Here is a 19,154-nt window from a genome sequence, read left to right as displayed (position 1 = left end):
TAGCTGACAAAATTCAAAAGTTCATTCTAATGTGAAAATTACTATGCAATCCCAAAATAGCATATTCATTTGCCACTTTTGCCTGCGTTATTTGAGTCAATATTCAAATTGTAATGCAATAATGTGATACGCAATTGCATTTACATGTTCTAGTAAACACATCCGCTTTGTAGCTGACAAAATTCACATTTTCATTCTAATGTGAAAATGACTATGCAATCCCAAAATAGCATATTCATTTGCCACTTTTGCCTGCGTTATTTGAGTCAATATTCAAATTGTAATGCAATAATGTGATTAGCAATTGCATTTATATGTTCTAGGAAACACATCCGCTCATTAGAATTGCATTTGAATTTGAATATTGTCTGAAAGAATGCATGCAAAAGTGGAACATGCAAATGCAATCTCAAATTGCATTAACATTTGAATTAATGTCCACTATATGCTTCCATAAGCAAGCCGTGTTGCCAGATTGGGCTACTTTTGAATGAATGAATGGACTTTATTGTCATTGCTACATTACAGGTACCAAACAACGAAATTTAGGAGGGGTGGCTCCCCTGGTGTTAGGAAAGGGGGAAAAAAAACACTTTTAGAAAAAAAAAATCACAAGAAGGGAAGGAGCTGGTTTACATAAATAAAGGCTATGTACACTATCCACTGTACTATACTGTACAGACAGACGACTAGGGTTGTCATATTGCACAATAGTATTATTCCACATTTATTTAAAGTGTCGCAGTTTGCAGGCTTGAAATGTACATGTTTGTGTCTCAGCACTACACCTGATTTTTTTTCAGTCCAGCAGCTGCCATCAGTCCGTCCAGACTGTCCAGGGCCCAGAACTTAGGTCTTTGCTGTGTTCAGGGCCTGGACGGCCCTGTGGTAGAAGCTGTTCTTCAGTCTGTTTGTCCTTGCGGCCAGGGTCCTGAACCGCCTTTTCGAGGGCAGCCTGGTAAAGTGTTCGTACCCAGGGTGGGTCGGGTCCCTGGAGATCTTGGAGGCCTTCCTGAGACAGCGTGTGTTGTACAGCTCTTCCAGAGAGGGGAGGGTGACACTGGACGGGTGGATTCGGCAGCTTTTAGACTGGTTGGGCTGGAAATTGTCAATTCCATCTGGCAACCCTGGTAGCAAAATATGTGCATACGTATCTGGTAGCCTACTGGTACTTTCAAATCGCATCGTATTATTATTATTATTATTAATAATAATTACAATTTACAATACAAATACAACAATTGGGGGTCCCTCAAAGAAAATTTGGGCGCACTGCGCGCGCACAACATCAACCTCCAAGGCTTGATTCTGACCCAGGAAAAACCCTGGTATGTACTGTATAACATGATAGCCATCTATGCACTGTATATAAGATGATGACCAAGGGTCTTTCTGCTGCTGACCAAGGGGTTGAGTTCACTTGATGAGGCCCAATTTTGTTTTAGACTGTAGGCTACTGTATTTGTTTATTAAGACATTATTATCTGAATTTCTCTTGTTTTATCAAATGTTCCAATTATTTTCATTTCTTGTGCTGGTTTAAAATTGCAGGAAACTAGCACAAATAATTGTGTGGGAGAGAGGGGCCGCCGCTACCAAAACGTGCACAGTTTTGGGTCGCTCCACCACCAAAAACTCTCACTCCAAACTTTTGGTGAAACATGGTAGCCCTAAAGTGTTTCTAATTTCGACACCAACACCACGATGTGTGTGTTCAGGGATGCATGAAGCTGGGGGCAGGAGGAGAACAATATGAAACGATGAAGGTTGGGGTAGTAGCCTATAGTTCCTGTAAGAAACTCAAACCACTTTCACCCCTGGAAGTAACAACATCTCTGGTGTTATTCAATGACTGAACACAGCGTTCAAGACAGACAAATCAATCTCATACTGGGAGAGATGAAAGAGGCATTTGGCCCCTAAAAGCAATCCATGGGCCAGGAGAAATTGTAATACTTGCTTCAGAGTTGTATATATGTGACACGGTTTCATTAAAAGGTCCGCATCTCGGCAATTGTGAAAGCTCGCAATCGAGCCAAACAAGTCTTGTTGTGAAAAAATGTGTTTTCCGGTTTTTGGCATTGGACAAAAATTGAAGCGATGAAGAACCCACTCGATATCATATCCAACAGTTTTATATTCACTAAATACCTACAGTTAGTTATCAAAGTCGGGTGGGGGGTATTAGTGTGGCAGTGTGTGTAGCCACGCCCACCCCAGCTGTATGTAAGGAGCCATGTGCGTGTGGACCTGTTTGTTGACAAGTTTACACGATGGAGGCTGAAGCTCTCGCTAATGCTATCAACAGAATTTCATAAGCAGGCAGAAATATCGACAGTGGGCAATTACAGTTTTTCCCAATTGCTAAAACACAGCCAATTCTCTAAACCAAATGACCAGTTCTCTAAACACATTTAATAAAACTAGCCCCCATTTGCCAAAACCATAAACACCTTTCACATGAAGACACAATTCACAAAACACAATCCTCCTTTTCTCATAAATCCAAACACATTTTGTCTTGCTAAAACACAAGTTGCAAAAAACTCTCAAATTCTCAAATTAAAGCTCATGTGATGCAAAATGCTTGCCACAGTCAGCAACATTTGAACACAATGAACACACCTGGCTTCATTCATTAAACATAACGACTCAAAATTTAAGACACTTGTTGCAAATTATTGTGGTGTGTGTGTGTGTGTGGTATAGTTCCATAAATAAATAAATAAAACATCACACCCTGAACAGTGTTTTCAGTGAGTATTGTTGTGTGTAATGGATCCTCTGTAGTGTTTGCATTGAGTTGTGATACAGTACAGTAGTGTACATGTTACGGTACATGTGGGAATACGGTACATGTGGGAAAACTAGGGTTAGGGTTAGGATTAGGGGTAGGGTTAGGGTTAGGGTTAAGGTTAGGGTTAGGGTTAGACATGCCAGCATGTACCAAGTCACCCTAGCACCTAACCCTAACCCTAGTTTTCCCACATGTACCGTATTCCCACATGTACCGTAACATACATATTGTATTTTCTGTAGATTTACATACTGTTCATATGAAACACACAAATCTATGAATGCCCAATACTCTACAGTGATATATTCTGAGAACAGATACTGTAAGGTTTCTAAAAATGTGCTTTGGCAGTTGTGAAAAAAAAGAACATTCTCACACACTGAACATTGTGTTTTCAGTTGTTTTGTTGTAGTCTGTAAGGATGCGTATAGTGTTTAGATTTTTGCAGGCTTTGAGCAGCTGTTTTGGTGTGAAAGTTTGAGTTTTGAAGAGAGAAGGTGTGGTTTTGTTTATGTAGCTTTAGAAAAGTGTGTTGTGTTTAGAGTTTTGGGAAAATGGAGGAAAGTTTTGTGAAATGTGTTTTAGCAATTGAGAAAAACTGTAATGAACTCCTTAATATTGGACTATACATAATGAAAACTCCGAACGGGAACTCTGAATCTGACGATGACGAAGGAGACAACGGAATGTCAGACATTGAATTGCCACTATTCATGGCACAGTCGTCTGCAGACAGCCCTTCTGCTGTGTTCTTGGGTAAGTTTTAGTGAGTTACATGTATTGTTTAGTAGGATTTTGTGTTGTTTACTTAGGATAGCCAAACAGTTATTTGTTGTTTTGTGAGTAAGGTAGATAGCGCCTTTGTTAGCGTCATCAAACCACTGAAACTGTGCTCACCACAATCATGCCACCCCTCTACAAAACTAATAGGAGATGGTGCGAGGAAGAAATACGTTGTCAAAGATAAAACATAATGAATAAATACATTTATTGCAGACCTACTAAACATGCAACATACTGTAATATGTTTCATGCACCATTTTAGTGTGTTTGTTTGTACCAGCTAGCCAAACAAGTGTTAGCTAGCTATGTAGCTTTGTCAGAGATATAATATATTATAGAAAAAGTAAATGCTTTTTGTTACGCTTGCCTGGCTCAGGACAAGGTGACAAAAAGGGAGACGACACATGGAGAACAATAATAGGAGATTTATTAAAGAATAATATGTTAAATGGAAATAATGATAAAGTAAATAGGAACAACAAACAAAAAGGCTGCTGGTCGACAAGGAAGAGACCGAGTCCATCAATTTGACCCCCTCTTAAAGTTCCTGGGACAATCAGGATGATCACCTTCACCTGTGCCCATCAGGAACCAAGAGAGAGGGTCAACAAGACAACAGATAATTGGCGCCCACTGGTGGTACCAGTGTGGATCGTCACATCCCCCCCCTTAAAACAGAGGCCTACTAAAAAGGTCTCTGCTAATTTGTTTCCCAGATTACAAATAATACAAATAATAACAATAGTTTATGGCAACAAAAAACGGTGATCTCTGCCACACAGCCTAAACGTCAAATCCCAACCTCCCCTACAACCTGCCCACCCTCCAGCAATTCCTGGTACCTGGAAAAGCTCTATTTAAGGAGGGAGGAGCGAGAAAGAGAGATTAAGGACAAGAGTTTTAGACCGGCAGCATTGATTCACCTGGTAAGGCGCTGGCTCGGACTCTGCAAAGTATGCAAAAAGGTCAGGGGGTTATGATCTGAACAAACGACCACTGGATGGGACCCCCCCCTCCCACATAAACATCAAAGTGCTGCAGAGCCCAAACCAGTGCCAAACAGAAACCAAACAGTACTCAAACAATAACACATAAATCAGCCAATGTCTCATGGTCTTAAGCCGAGGACGCAAAACACCGTCTCCAGGCCCACTCACATCCTCCTCCCCTCCTGCTGCTACGACAGGAGTGGACGGAGATGGAGACACCCCATGCACTGTGGTCTGTGTAGACCCTCTACGGCTAGGGGCATCGATCAAATAATTCTGTTCGGACACCTGTCGTACAACAGAGTAGGGACCAGTAAATTTTGCCTGGAAAACTGGGTCACTCACAGAACAATCATTATGAGGAAGCCATTGACGAACCAACACATCCTCCAAGAGAAAACAACCACTTTCAGAGCTCTCCAGCTCATCCTTAGGCTGAATCCCACTGAGCAGCAGCTTCAGCTCAGGATCCTCCTGTTGGGCTAAAATCAACTCACTCCGAGACAAAGACGGCGGCAGATCTGGTAACTGAAAAACAGAATTGTCAGGAGTGAACTTATCAGACTCTTTACCATCATCAATTTTAGGGTCCATGCAACTCATAGTACGAGTCATGGCGCAGGCAGTAAAAACCTCAGGAAACTCCTTCACACTTAGGTCGGGTCCTGTTGGTCGTGTAAACCCAGAACTAACTACCAGAGGTGGAGGCACATCACTCCACACTCTTCCTCCAGCCAGGTTATTTCCTAAAATGACTGCCACACCCACCACAGGCAGAGAGGGTCGAACACCAATGGTCACTACCCCCTGGACCAGATCAGAGCAAAGCTCAATTTCATGCAAGGGGACAGACAAAGTCTGCATCCCCATCCCTCTAATCAAAACGCTGGTCCCCACACTTGACTCCTGAGAGAATGTCAAAACCGATTCCAATATAAAAGATTCTGAAGCCCCTGTATCACGAAGTATCTGGACAGGCACTTTCTGTGGGCTTCCCACCAGAGAAACGAAACCTGTAGTAATAAACGGGCCAAAATCAGGATCCTCCTCGCTAATCTGTATGGAAGCAGAGCCCTGTAGTGCCCCCGCCAACTCAGTAGCCGCGGGTGGGCTGGATACTGAGGATGCCATCACCCCTGGTTTAAAGGGAGACCTCTCGGCAACCCCAGACACTCTTACTGCTGCCCCACAAGCATGCACTGCAAGTGCCAACGGTCTAACAGAGCCCCCCTTCCCACTGTAGGTTTTCTTTCCTTTTAGGACAGGACACTCCTGTTTCCAGTGACCCTTCTCAAGGCAATAATTGCATGTCGAGTTAGGATCTACTCTACTCTGACTGCCATGCTCCGACCTTGAAAAGGGGACAGAATAACCAGGACCTTCGTTAGGGAATTGTGTACGATTTACCAATAGGTCAGTCACGTTCGGATTATGTCCACGGCTCCCCTCGCTACGAAAACGATGTTCACCAAACTGACTCTTATTAGTCAGTACAAATTCATCTGCCAACACCGCGGCTTGATCTGCTGTTTTTACCTTGTGTTCATTTACATAAGTGGCAATGCGATCAGGGACAATGGTTTTAAACTGTTCCAGAATAATCAAATTTGCCAGATCCTCCAGAGTATTCACCTCTACCGCCACGCACCAACGATTGAAATGGCTGGTTAGTTCTCTTACAACCTCAACATGAGTTTGTTTGTCATGTTTCTTCCATTGTCTAAACCGCTGTCTGTAAGCTTCAGGAACAAGTTCATAAGCCCTAAGGATAGCGGCCTTAACTGTATCATAATCTTTCCTCTCTCTACCATTAAGAGCAATATAAGCTTCCTGAGCTCGGCCAATAAGCACACTCTGTAGTAATGCGGTGCGGTCTGAAGTAGACCAGTCCCTATCGTCGGCAACACTCTCAAACAGTGAAAAGAATACATCAGGATCTTTTTCATTAAACTTTGGCAACAGTCTAACCATGACAGACATATTATCCCTCTTTGAATTACTCGAATCGCCACCTCCACCGTCAGATAACTTTCCCTCAGCAATCAACCTAAGGCGCTCCCGTTCAAGAGCTAATTTATCCAACTCCAATTCCCTGTCCCTCGCACGCTCTTGTGCCTGAAACTCACGCTCTCGCGTCTGCTCTCGCGTCTGAAATTCACGCTCTTGCATCTGAAATTCACGCTCTCGCGTCTGTGATTCCATCTGTAATGCTAACAATTCCTTCTGTTGATCAAATGTTAACTCAGTGGACCCAGATGCAACCCCAACGGATATTTTAGGGACAGACAATTTACCCTTTAGTATGCCCCTATTAATTAACGTAGTCTGTAAAGCCTCCACTACGTCCTGTTTCTTTGCTCGGCCTTTCACCACCTCAAGCTTAACCTCATAATGTTCCACAACCTTCCACAGTTGTTCCTTCGTTAACTGTAACAATCCATCGACCGACGGAGCTGCCACAAACTCCTCAAAAACATCCATAACTCAATATAATCAAATAACCAATATTAACCAACCCTAACAAACGGGAATCTCCCCTCCTATTACAAACTCCTCCTATAAACTACTCCCATATCAGCCATAATCTTCAGCCCATTTAAAGCGAGTAACTGTGCACACATACAAAACAGAAAAGTAACTAACATACTTCGTAAGAGCTGCCCCGCATCTAACTCAGTAATGACTGACTAACCACTCAGCTAGTCTTCAGTGCGTTCACATGCAACTCTTCCACCAAGCAAATGCCTGGTGGCGCCCCCGCGTTCAACACACCAAAAATAACAAACGAAAACAATAAACAAGCGTTAAGCGCTTCTACTCCTAGCACGGGGGTTCACGTATAGCTCTGATGGTATCTAAACCACCCGCCCTACCTATCCTTCTCTGCTTTGCATAGAACACAGCACTCACCAAACTCCAGCCGAAGATCACAGCCAATACCAAGAGTTACGTCCTTGTCAGCACAGTCGGACGGCCAGCTCCCCCTCGTCACCAGCACCCAAACCAACGTACCAAATATACTAAACAATACATTACATCCAATCCAACCAAAACCCAATAACTATAAACAATAACCATGCGGGTCTCCCAATATAGAGTTGGACAAATCCAACAATCCAATCCCGAATATCAACTATGAAAAGGGAGAGAATATTGCTCTCACCAAATTCAATCCCGGACGAGCCCCCAATTTGTTACGCTTGCCTGGCTCAGGACAAGGTGACAAAAAGGGAGACGACACATGGAGAACAATAATAGGAGATTTATTAAAGAATAATATGTTAAATTGAAATAATGATAAAGTAAATCATAACAACAACCAAAAAGGCTGCTGGTTGACCAGGAAGAGACCGAGTCCATCAATTTGACCCCCTCTTAAAGTTCCTGGGACAATCAGGATGATCACCTTCACCTGTGCCCATCAGGAACCAAGAGAGAGAGTCAACAAGACAATAGATGTTTGGCGCCCACTGGTGGTACCAGTGTGGATCGTCACACTTTTGTAATGAACGGTAATGTTGTGTGGAATCAAAAATAATGATTAATTCATTGATATGTAGATTTGCTGTATAATACTGTGGATTGAAATGATTTCACTAGCCTACTTCACCAGTACAAGACTTTACCAGTACAAGTACAGTACACTGAGAGTCTATGGAAAACCTACACTAGAGAAGTGTCCACACCTCTGACCTGAAATTTGTGTTACAGAATGAGGAGGTGAGAGGTTCGGAGAGATGACACCTTGATGTGAGTCACCAGCAATTCAGGTATTTGTCAATGTCATTGTATAAGCAATTCAATTTTATGAAGATAGTAGTAGGCTATTTCGTAAAAGTGGTGTTGGTAACAGTGGGCAATCATTTTTAATGTACTGTCTTCTTTTTTTATTACAGCTTTGATGCCCAGATGGTATAGGAAGGAACTACACCGAAGTCCCACTAGACTGGATGGACTATAATGATAAATGCATACACACATCGTGTGTCACCCATAACGTAACACGGCACTGTCGTGAAGTCCAAACTGTCGTAAAACTACAGACGTAACATTTCCCCCCCCCCCTCACACAACCTAGGTGTGATACTCAGTCATGTAGTCACGCAAGTGATCGGGCCTGTTGCGTGCTCGAACCAGACGTGGCTCTGGTGCAGCCACAGCCACTGGTGGCGGCTCCACGCCTTGGGGCTGAGCCTGGTAGGCCGGGGTTGCTGCTTCATCCAACCGTGCGGCTGGCAAGACTGTGGAAGAGGCCACACCCAGCGCTGGGCCAGGGGGAGGCTGCACCTTACGCAGGCGGGTAGCATGCCAGCGAGTGCTGTCGGCGAGCCTAAACTAGGCCGGGCCAAGCTGTTTGCTGACCTGGACAGGGTCAGATCAAAACGACTGGAGTTTGTTGTCCCGATGAGGTCGTCGGATCCTGACCCAGTCTGACACAGCAATGACAGGTGGCCTAGCACGTCTGGCCCTGTCGAAACGATCCTTCATCAAGCGCTGGTGTTTGGTGACTGGCTTGAACTGGATGGACCGGGGGCTGAGCTAGTGTAGGGCGGAGCCTATCGAGAGGCAGCTGGAGCTCCCGCCCCAGCATGAGGGAGGCTGGGGAGACTCCTGTAGTGGCGTGTCGCGTGGCCCGATAATGCAACAGCGTCTGGAGGAGGCTGGTGGTGAGCGTGCACCCTTGTGCCAGGTGGGCCCTGATGCCATTTTTCAGTGTTTGGTTCAGCCGTTCCACCCCCCCGTTCGCAGCAGGGTGGTAGAACGCTGTGCGGATGTGGTGGATCCCTTTACCCACTAGATAGGAGGACAGTTCATGGGAAATCATTTGAGGACCGTTGTCAGTCGTGATCCTCTTGGGCAGGCCCCAACGTGCAAACAGAGCGTCGAGAATGTCGATCAGCACCTTTGCTGTGACCGAGCCCACAGGTGTCACCTCTGGCCACTTAGAGTGGAGGTCGTAGGTCACGACGAGAAAACGCTGGTGATGTGGTACCCCATGCAGCTCGCCGCAGATATCAAGTTGCAGGTGCTCCCAGGGTTGAGATGGCCAGTCCAACGGCTGCATGGGCGGGGGTGGAGCTGGAGCCCTGGTCTTACCACTAAGGAGACAGGCAGTGCATTCCTTGACCAGGGTTTCGAGTTCCCTGTCGATGCCTGGCCACCACACAACATCACGACAGCGCTGTTTGAGCCTGACTATGCCCAGGTGACCCTCGTGCGCCATAGCAAGGATACGCGCCCGAAGGACACATGGGACCACAGTGCAGAACCCGCGAGCGACACAGGTGTCATTCCAAACCGACAACTCCTCCCTGATCCTGGAGTAAGTGAGTAGCTCGTCAGGTACTCTTGCCGGCCACCCCTGCGTGATGTAGGTTGAGAGTGTAGAGAGGGTGGGGTCATCGGCTGAGGCATCTCGGAGCTCTTTCAGCGACACCGTCTCCTGAAGGGGTGTGTGGAGGAGCTGGACGAGGTCATGCTCAGCCTGGTCCAGTCCGGGGGTCAAGGTTGGGGCTGTGGGTGGGCTGGGGATTGAGCGTGATAGCAAGTCGGCTACCACGTTGTCTCGTCCTGGCGTGAACTGTAGCCGATAGTTGTACTGCTGCAGGCGGTCGGCCCAGCGGTGGAGGCGGAGTGGCTTGTGACCGGTGCCAGACGTGGCCAGGAGGGTGATGAGGGCCTGGTGGTCTGTCCTCAGTGTGAATAGACGTCCATAGAGGTACATGTGCCAGCGCTCACATGCCCAGAGGCATGCTAGGGCCTCCCGCTCCCCCACCGAGTACTTCTGTTCCGTGGGGCTGAGAGCACGGGAGGCGAAGGCGATCGGTCTCTCCACCCCCCCTTGCAGCTGGGACATCACAGCACCAATGGCTGTGGCAGAGGCGTCGCACGTGACAAGAGTGGGGCTGGCCAGGTCGAAATGCGCCAGGACCGGTGGCGAGGTGAGTTGGGCCTTCAGGAGGCGTACCGTGTCTGAGCAGGCAGACGTCCAGAGCCAGGGCTCGTCATGCTTCAACAGCTTCCGCAGTGGTGTGGTTGTGGCCGAGTACTGTGGCAGGAAACGGAGGTAGTACGCCGTCATGCCTAGGAAGGAGGCCACCTGAGCGGCTGTGGTGGGCTCCGGGACATGATGAATGGCCTCGGTGTTCGAGTGCAGCGGGTACGTACCATCAGCTGAGAGGCGGAACCCCACAAAGTCAATGGCTGGGGCGGCGAATACACACTTCTCACCATTGAGTGTGAGGTGATGCTTGGCCAATGCACTGAACACACTGTGGAGACGCTCGTCGTGGCTCTCGACGGTGGCCCCGTGAACCACGATGTCATCAAGATAGATGGCCACACCTGGGATCCCAGCGAAGATGGAGGCCATGCTCTTTTGGAAGCAGCTGGGGGCGGAGCTTAAACCGAAAGCCATGCGTTTGTAGCGGAAAACCCCTCTGTGAGTGATGAACGCTGTGAGGTTGCGGCTCTCGGGGTGTAGTGGCACTTGGAGGTAACCCTGACGGAGGTCCAGTTTAGAGAACACGCTGGACCCGTAGAACTGGGCGGTGAGCTCCTCTATCGTTGGCAGGGGGTATTTGTCAGGGATGATGGCCTTGTTTACCGCTCTCAGATCCACGCAGATGCGCAGCCCCCCAGACTTCTTCTTCGCCACCACCAGGTTGGAGATCCAAGGCGATGCATTCACCTGCTCAATGATGTCGCTATCGAGCATGCTTTGTAGTTGAGAGGAGATGTCATCGCGGAGAGCCAGGGGGGAGCGGCGGAGGGACTGTATAACAGGCATCACTGTAGGATCTAACAGAGGCTGGTGGGCAAAAGTGTCGAGGCAGCCTACACCGCTGAACAGCGCAGGCCACTGTTGCTGCCAGGGGATGGAAACGGTGTGAATCTCTGAGCCAGCTGTGTCTAGCAGGGTGAAACCGAGGGCGTTGAACAGGTCGAGGCCTAACAGGTTGGTCCCGTGGCGTGCAACATTGAACCTGAAGGCCGGCAGTGTCCTCTCCCCGTACTTCACAGGCAGCTGAAAAGAGCCCGCAATGTCAATCTCAGAGTTGGCATAGCCACGCAGAGTGGTGGAGGGCAACCCCAGGGGCACATGGGAGAAAAACTGTGTATAGGTCGTCAAGTTCACAAGGGACACTGTGGCTCCAGTGTCTAGGAGGAGCGGCAGAGTGACATCGCCAACCATCAACGAGCATGTTTTGAATGGCGCTCGTCCTGAGCTGACATTATGGATGACTGTGGTAGGTGACTGGGAAGCTCTAGCTGGGGCAGACCTGCAGACCTTGTGAAAGTGGTTTAGTCTCCCGCAGTTGGAGCAGGTTTTACCACGGGCTGGGCATGTCTGAGCTCTTGAATTGTGTGCAGAAGAGCCACAATTCCCACACGGCTGGTGTGGCTGGTCGCGTGACCGAGAGGCCAGTAAAATGCTCTCCCCGCCGCTGGCTGCACTCACGTGGAGGAGGGGCACCTGTAGGCTGTGCGCACCCGCTGCCGGTGAGCTGGGAGAGGCTGAAAAACTAACTGCACATTCCAAGGCTGTTTCAACCTGGACCGCTATGTTCAAAGCTGCTGATAATGTAAGTTCATCATTTTCCAGTAACAGTTTTTCCCTAATCTTGTCACAGTTCGTGTGTAAGATGAGTTGGTCTCTTATCATTTCGTTCTTTAATGTCCAGAACTTGCATAAGCTCGCCAAACCCCGCAGATCAGCCACATACTGTGTCACTGTCTCACCTGTACGTTGGTATCTTCGTTTGAATATGACGCGGCGGAGAAGAGCGCTTTGTGGAGGGGCGAAGTGTTGCTTCAGTAGTTCCACAGCGTCTGTGTATTTCGCCGCGGTGCCGAGAGTTCCGAACACGCGCTGACCCTCCGCTCCTAAACAGTGACGCAGTAGCGCACATTTCCTCTTGTCAGAGATCTCCTCCAAGCCGGCGGCTAGGATATATGTCTCGAAAGAGGAAATCCAGCGGTTCCACGGAATCGGTGGTTCTGCCGGGACTGCTAGGAAAGGAGAGGGTGGTGGTAGAGAACAATCAGCCATCCTCGTCGCCAATGATATGTTCAATAACGGAGACTGATACTCAGAGCTTCAGGTCGGAGCTTATCTCCATTTATTCAACATCGTGTGTCACCCATAACGTAACACGGCACTGTCGTGAAGTCCAAACTGTCGTAAAACTACAGACGTAACAATATAACCACTACTAACTTCAGCTTACTTTAGCCATGGCTAACAAAAATACAATTGGAGTGATGGGGGCAATTAGACGAAGTTCAATTGTGTTCAAATCCCATTAAAAACACTGAGGCAGGATAACAGTTTTTTCCTGGTCCATGGAGTACTTCCAGAGTAAGGAACCATCTTTCTATAAGGTATACAAAAGTCAACTATCCTTTTAACACCATTGACTAGGAGTTGTACGATAAATACCATTCTAACATTAGCCAAATTCATGACATGAACTTACCATCCAACTCACTATCGTTCTCCTCGACATCTTGTCCTGCTTTCTCTTTTTTTACGATCGCCTCTTTCTCCTCCTCTTCCTCTCCTCCTTCCTCTTCTTTCACCGACAAATCTTCTTCCTCTTCTTCTTTCACCATCACATTTTTCTCCACCACTTCTCCTCCTCTTTCACCATCACTTCTTCCTTCTCCTCCTCTTTCACCATCACATTGAGATCCAGTGTTTGACTGCAGTCCTCCAGCTTCACTGCCACCATCTCTGGACCCCGCTGTGTGCTTGTCTGGGCTGGAAAACCACAGCCAGAACCAGGAAACTCTGTGGACTAGGTTTCGGACATGCTAGCTGGACTATGAGATGGATCCACCAAGTGGAAAGTTAATATCACAAACTTTGAGGGGTAGTGGTGGTCTACTGGATAGTGAGATTGACTAGTGATTGGAAGGTTGTGAGTTCAAATCCCACCTGGGAACATCACCACTTGTGTGCCCTTGAGTAAGGCATTTAGCCCTAAATTACTCCAGGGAGAATGTCCCCGTAATCCAATTTTGACCAATGCAACAGGTGACCTCTGCTGGTCATTTTGGATTCATGCAGCTATTTTTGTCACTGTGGTAAGGCATAGAAGTTGGCTGTGCTGTTTCTTATAAGAGATCCTCTCCTCACCACCCAACTTCATGTCGAGCAAATCATAGTGTCTCAAAGGCCAGGTATCCTATACCAGTGGTCTTCAACCGGGGGTCCACGACCCCTAGGGGGTCCGCAGAGGTACTGCAGGGGGTCCGCCAATTTTTGTAACAACTTATCTTTGTGAAAGTGGATTCTCCTCCCTCACCTACCTGAAGAGCAAATACCGTTCCAGACAGCAGTCTGAGGATGACATGATGCTCTGCCTGACAACCTCCATCTCCCCCAGAATAGACAAGCTGTGTACCACCAACCAGGGCCAGTCATCTCACTGAGGTAGGCATACCTGGCTTCCTGAAGCTAAAAGTTTCATTGTTGAAAAATAATAATAATAGAAAATATAAGCCTCATCAACAACAACAACAACAATAATAATAACCAATCATAATTATGCATGAACGTTTTATCAATCATAAACACATATAGGCTAATAACCCAGTATACAAATAGGTTAATACGGTGAAAGAAAAGGTGAATGAAGTAAATATAAAAGTTATTATAGGCTTTAAAATGTGAGACATTTAAAAATATATATTACATGTGGGGGTCCCTGTTCTGTTTGTCTCTCGTCCAAGGGGTCCTTGGGTTGAAAAAGGTTGAAGACCCCTGTCCTATACCATAATTGGACTAGAGAGCCAATCTGAGCTGTTCTGGGTTGGCCTTATGCATCCACCATAGAGGCTGAAGAGACCTTATGTGCCACCTGGTGCGATGAGGCCTAAAAAGAAGAATATAATGAGTGAAACAGTACTGGAAAGTTGTTTATAAAAAGAAAGAATATCTGAGCCACCACAGTGTAGTTAAGGGTCAGCCCTGTAGAGTGTGAAGCTCCTTACTGTTTTATATTCATAGTCAATGAGATTGCCAGAAGGTTCTTTCTGGGCAGAGATGAGTGATAGAAAACAGACCCCAGTCTTTGTCTGTAATTCTGTCTCATAGAAATGTCATTTACTCAAGCTGTATAAATCCAATGACTTAAAGCCCCCTCTGCTGGCGTAGCATGGTAATGTCATGACTTGTCACCATGAATCATCACAGTCTTTATCTGTACTGTTGTTGGGGGATATTTTACTGTTACACTATATCTAATGTATCAGATATCACTACTATTAATTTATGTAGACGTTGCTGTTAATCGGTACAGTATGTGTGTGCAGGAAATAATGCTTGAGTGAAGGTTATGGTCTATTTTAGCTCCATGATTATTTCTGTCTTACAAAACTTCAATGTAGGACGTCAACATCAATATCGTTTGTTCTGTCTGTCTGTCTGTCTCTCTCTCTCTCTCTCTCTCTCTCTCTCTCTCTCTCTCTCTCTCCTCTCTCTCTCTGTAGGTGAGATAATCACATGCTGACCTCAGCAAGGAGGAAGCATTGAGTCCCAATATAACAAGTAGGGCAGGTCATGAGAGGGGAGGAGTCAAGAAAACATCCATAAATTGCAATAAGCCCAGTAATAAGCTAATTAATGTTACAAGTACAATGTACAAAAGTACAATGGAAATGGTGTACTGTACGGTATATTGCAAACATGGATTATCATTGGTCACACAAAGTTAGAGCTGATACAGTTCATCCTCTTGTTTAGTGGTGCCTACAATATTTATGTTCTATCAACATTAGCTTCCCGTAGCAATACACATCCTCAGCTCAAATAAAGATGTGTGTCTTTCTTCTGTTGATGTACTTTCTTTAGAAGAGCTTCAGGTAGAGCTGGGACATGGTTATCCACTTTCCCTAAAGAGGATTAGCTAAACTGCAGCTTACCTTGCTTGCCTCATGTAAGGGTGAGGGTGTAAGGAGCGCCTGTTGTCTGCAGTAGCCACCTGTCTGCCAAATGCAGAGAGACAAAGGATGCTCGCTCTCACACAGGAGTCAATAGAGGGGATGCTTGCATTGGAAGTGTTTCGGCACCCAGATGGACTGAGAGTTTATACACCTGAGGGCTCAGAAGAATGGGAGCTTGAGACCGCCAGCCAGTTGTCTCAGCCCACTGTACGTCTCTTTGTTGCTCTTTATCCATACAACCCTGCTGCGATGTCCCCCAACCCTGACACCGCTGCAGAGGAGCTCCCCTTTGTGCCAGGACAGATCATCAAGGTAAAACACACTTTTAGGACTTGAATGTTCTACTAAAAACCAAAACAGGTTCCATGTATAAACCATGGATTATACATGGAAATCTAAGGGTGTAAGCTATTGAGGGCTTTATCTGTACTGCAACAGAATGACTCACTAGAAATTCTGCATGAATTAGACTTGAGAAAAAAACAGTTAATGACTAAGTTTGTCTTGGGCTTATGAAAGGGCTTCAGCAGTTTTTCCATCCGCATAGATGGTGCTGTTTCCTGTTTGTTCTAGATGTACACTAGGTCTACTTGACAAGAACTGTGTGGTTTGGTTTTCTTATTTCCTGAGATGATTTGCATCTGGTTGATTCAGCCGATAACTTTCCACTCTCGTTCCTCTGTTGTTCTGTCATAAGTATGGCTCTGGTCCATTGAGATGAATGATCAGCTGAGATGAATGATCATTACCAAGCAAACTTCACAACAGGAATAGAATAGCTGAGCTGTGTTTGTATGCTTGGCAGGTGTTTGGGGATAAAGACGATGATGGTTTCTATAGTGGGGCATCTGGCGGCCTAACTGGTTATGTGCCTAGCAACATGGTGTCTGAGATCCCAGTCGCTGACGACTACCTCAAGTATCAGCTCATGCAACAGGGTTTCCTGCCTGTGGATCATACAGGTATCCTCCTCTCTTACTGCTTATGTAGTACTAGTAACAGGTACTCAACAAGCACTCAATACATTCAATATTCAGTACATAGATTCAATACAAAGAACCATCACCCAATAGATGGTGGCATGTCATCATCCTTACATGTTTTCATGTCTTGACCTCTGTTTTAACCCTTAGACTCCAGTGAGGAGTCCAGTGTCCTAGACAACATTGTTGTCCGCAGGATGGTGGCCATCTTCGAATATGACCCATGGGAAAGCTCTCCCAACATAGACAGTGACGTGAGTGATGAATGTATATGGATATCCACAACTGCACGCTCTTAAAAAATTGGACCAAAATCTTGTCTAGCCCCTGTAAGAGAACCCTTTGAAAAACCCTTGTTTGGTGCCAAGCAGAACCCTTTTTGGATCTACATGTATTTAGAATCCAAAAACATCTACATGACACCAACAAAGTTTCTTCAAAGGGTGATATTACCACACTAAAGTGACAGTATTTCATCAAGTATTTTTGCTTTATTTCTAATCCTCTTTTAGGATGAGCTCACATTCCGTGCAGGGGACATCATATACGTGTTTGGCGATATGGATGAAGATGGATTCTATTATGTGAGTTGTGGTTTAATGGTTTTTGGGAAAACAAAAACAAAACCGTGGGGCTCTACTTTGCTTGAGTAAAACAGTGAGCAAAATTGCCCCAAATAACTAATATTAAATAGACAGATAGATAGATTTCATGGCGTGCAATACATTCCGAAATTGTTTACTGTGTTGAATAATCAATTGTTTCTCTGAACTCTAAACATTGTTAAAGAAAAGGCACCATAAACATCCTGTTGTATAGTGTTATCAGTTTGTAGAGTGTTCAATGAAGCCACAGTTAAATTATGTTTTGCTCAAACAAAATGGGGCCCTTGGCTTTTCATTGGCTAAATAATGAAGACCAACGTTTCACCACCAATGTCTGATCTCTATCCAGGGGGACCTGCATGGTCAGCGGGGTCTGGTGCCATCAAACTTCCTGCAACCCCTACCATGGGATTAGGATTAACATGGAGATACCTTACAGTATGTGAGATTATACCAAGATTTAATATCAGATAGAAATGAAAAATGTATACTTTTTCAAGGATATCTAAGAGGATGTGACTGTGTCAAAGAAGATGTCTAGTTTCATCATCTGACTGCACATCATTTGGATTGCTTTAGTTGTGTTCTTCCTCCCAGGGTTTCGGTGTGGCGGTAGAGCCGGTGTCTAATGATTGCAAGGTCGGTGGTTCGATCGCCGGCTGGCCACATGTCGAGGTGTCCTTTGGGCAAGACACTGAACCCCAAATTGCTTCCAATGAGCGGGCCGGCCCCTTGCATGGTGGCTTGCTGCTATTGGTGTGCGAATGGGTTAGGGCCATTGTAAAGCGCTTTGGAATAATGCGCTATATAAGTGTAGTCCATTTACCATTTACCATTATGTCATTCATTGAATTAAGATTGTGGGGGGACTGGCCAAACCTATTGAGTAAATAAATGATTGCCCGCACACTGCTAAACAAGGATAAAAAAAATCCTTTAATGTTTGGTTCCTTTATTTCCCATACAATAAGCAAAGTGCAATATTGCAAATAGCTTGAGGTGTCTTGTAGACTAACATTTGTCAGTTCTTTCTTTTTCTTCTGGGCAGTGTGCGGGCCAAAAAGTCATTTTATGTTCTGCGCCTCCATCATGCACTTGTTGTTGGACTATACTATCTTTGAGTGAAGTTCCCTCATCAAGATGATAATTGCCCAAACCTAACATTGACAGCACTAGGGAATTGTTTCCTTAAAATGACACTTGCCAGTCTGAGTATGTTTGCTGACCTGAATGTACAGTATGTTGTTTTGCCTTATTATACCATTTATATAATTTGTTAATTTATATATGTTAAAAATGTATTTGTAAGTTCAGTTGGTGTAGACATAGAGGAACATGTATGATGAGGAAATTCTTGTTTCTCACATTTATATGTTCAAAATACAATAGACCTTTTGTATTTCAGGGATGAGCAATGGAGATTCACAATGTAATATTGTGTACATTAAATGGTGAGATACATTCTCAGCAAAATGGCTACCCACAAGAATCATGTTTTTATTTTTGATAGTTTCCCTGTGGTTTTATTTTCTATTCTATTTAGATTATTATTTCATCATCTACTATTTAAACCAAAAAAAGCAAATCACAGTTGAAACACTCTTTATTTGTTTTCTTTACATGACAATATTTAAATGAAATGAAATTCCACCAATGTATTAAAAGATTTAAAGTAGGTGCTCTATAGGACACTAATGTGCATACCACGTAGCCGCAAGCTTCCTGGTTTGATTCAACATATCTCACATGTCATTCCTCCTCTCTCACCCCTCCTTCCTGTCAACCAGAAAATGCCCTAAAAATATATTCTAAAAAGTTTGAAAGTAAAAAATGAAGAAGAAGAAGTCCATGCCTCTCAGAAAGTATTAGGTTCCAGTGGAGTTCCTTTTGTGTTTTCCTTCGTAGCCAACAGTACACTCATCCATAAAGTAGGAAACACTACACTATGCAGAGGAGTTTAGTACTGCTTTCTACTTTATGGGTGACTGCACTGTATTTCAGGTGATTCTTGTAGCTGCGGCAGGTCCATGCTCTTCTCTGGATCCTG

At 45.4% G+C, this 19,154-nt stretch overlaps 1 protein-coding gene across 1 annotated transcript; it reads left to right on the top strand.

Moving 5' to 3' along the window:
* Window positions 1-15,585: 15,585 nt before the first annotated feature.
* LOC308154089 (RIMS-binding protein 2) lies at window positions 15,586-17,522 on the top strand (the record flags this gene model as incomplete). Its single annotated transcript, XM_080527267.1, has 5 exons — window positions 15,586-15,831; window positions 16,325-16,481; window positions 16,653-16,756; window positions 17,015-17,086; window positions 17,457-17,522. The coding sequence occupies 5 exons, from the start codon at window positions 15,586-15,588 to the stop codon at window positions 17,520-17,522; spliced, it is 645 nt and encodes a 214-aa protein (XP_080383393.1).
* Window positions 17,523-19,154: the final 1,632 nt, after the last annotated feature.

This window comes from Nansenia antarctica (genome assembly GCF_963989245.1).
Source record: "Nansenia antarctica genome assembly, chromosome: 3".
In the NCBI taxonomy this organism is placed as follows: domain Eukaryota; kingdom Metazoa; phylum Chordata; class Actinopteri; order Argentiniformes; family Microstomatidae; genus Nansenia; species Nansenia antarctica.
Note: the sequence above shows the minus strand (reverse complement) of the source record. Positions and strands in the feature narration are given on the sequence as shown.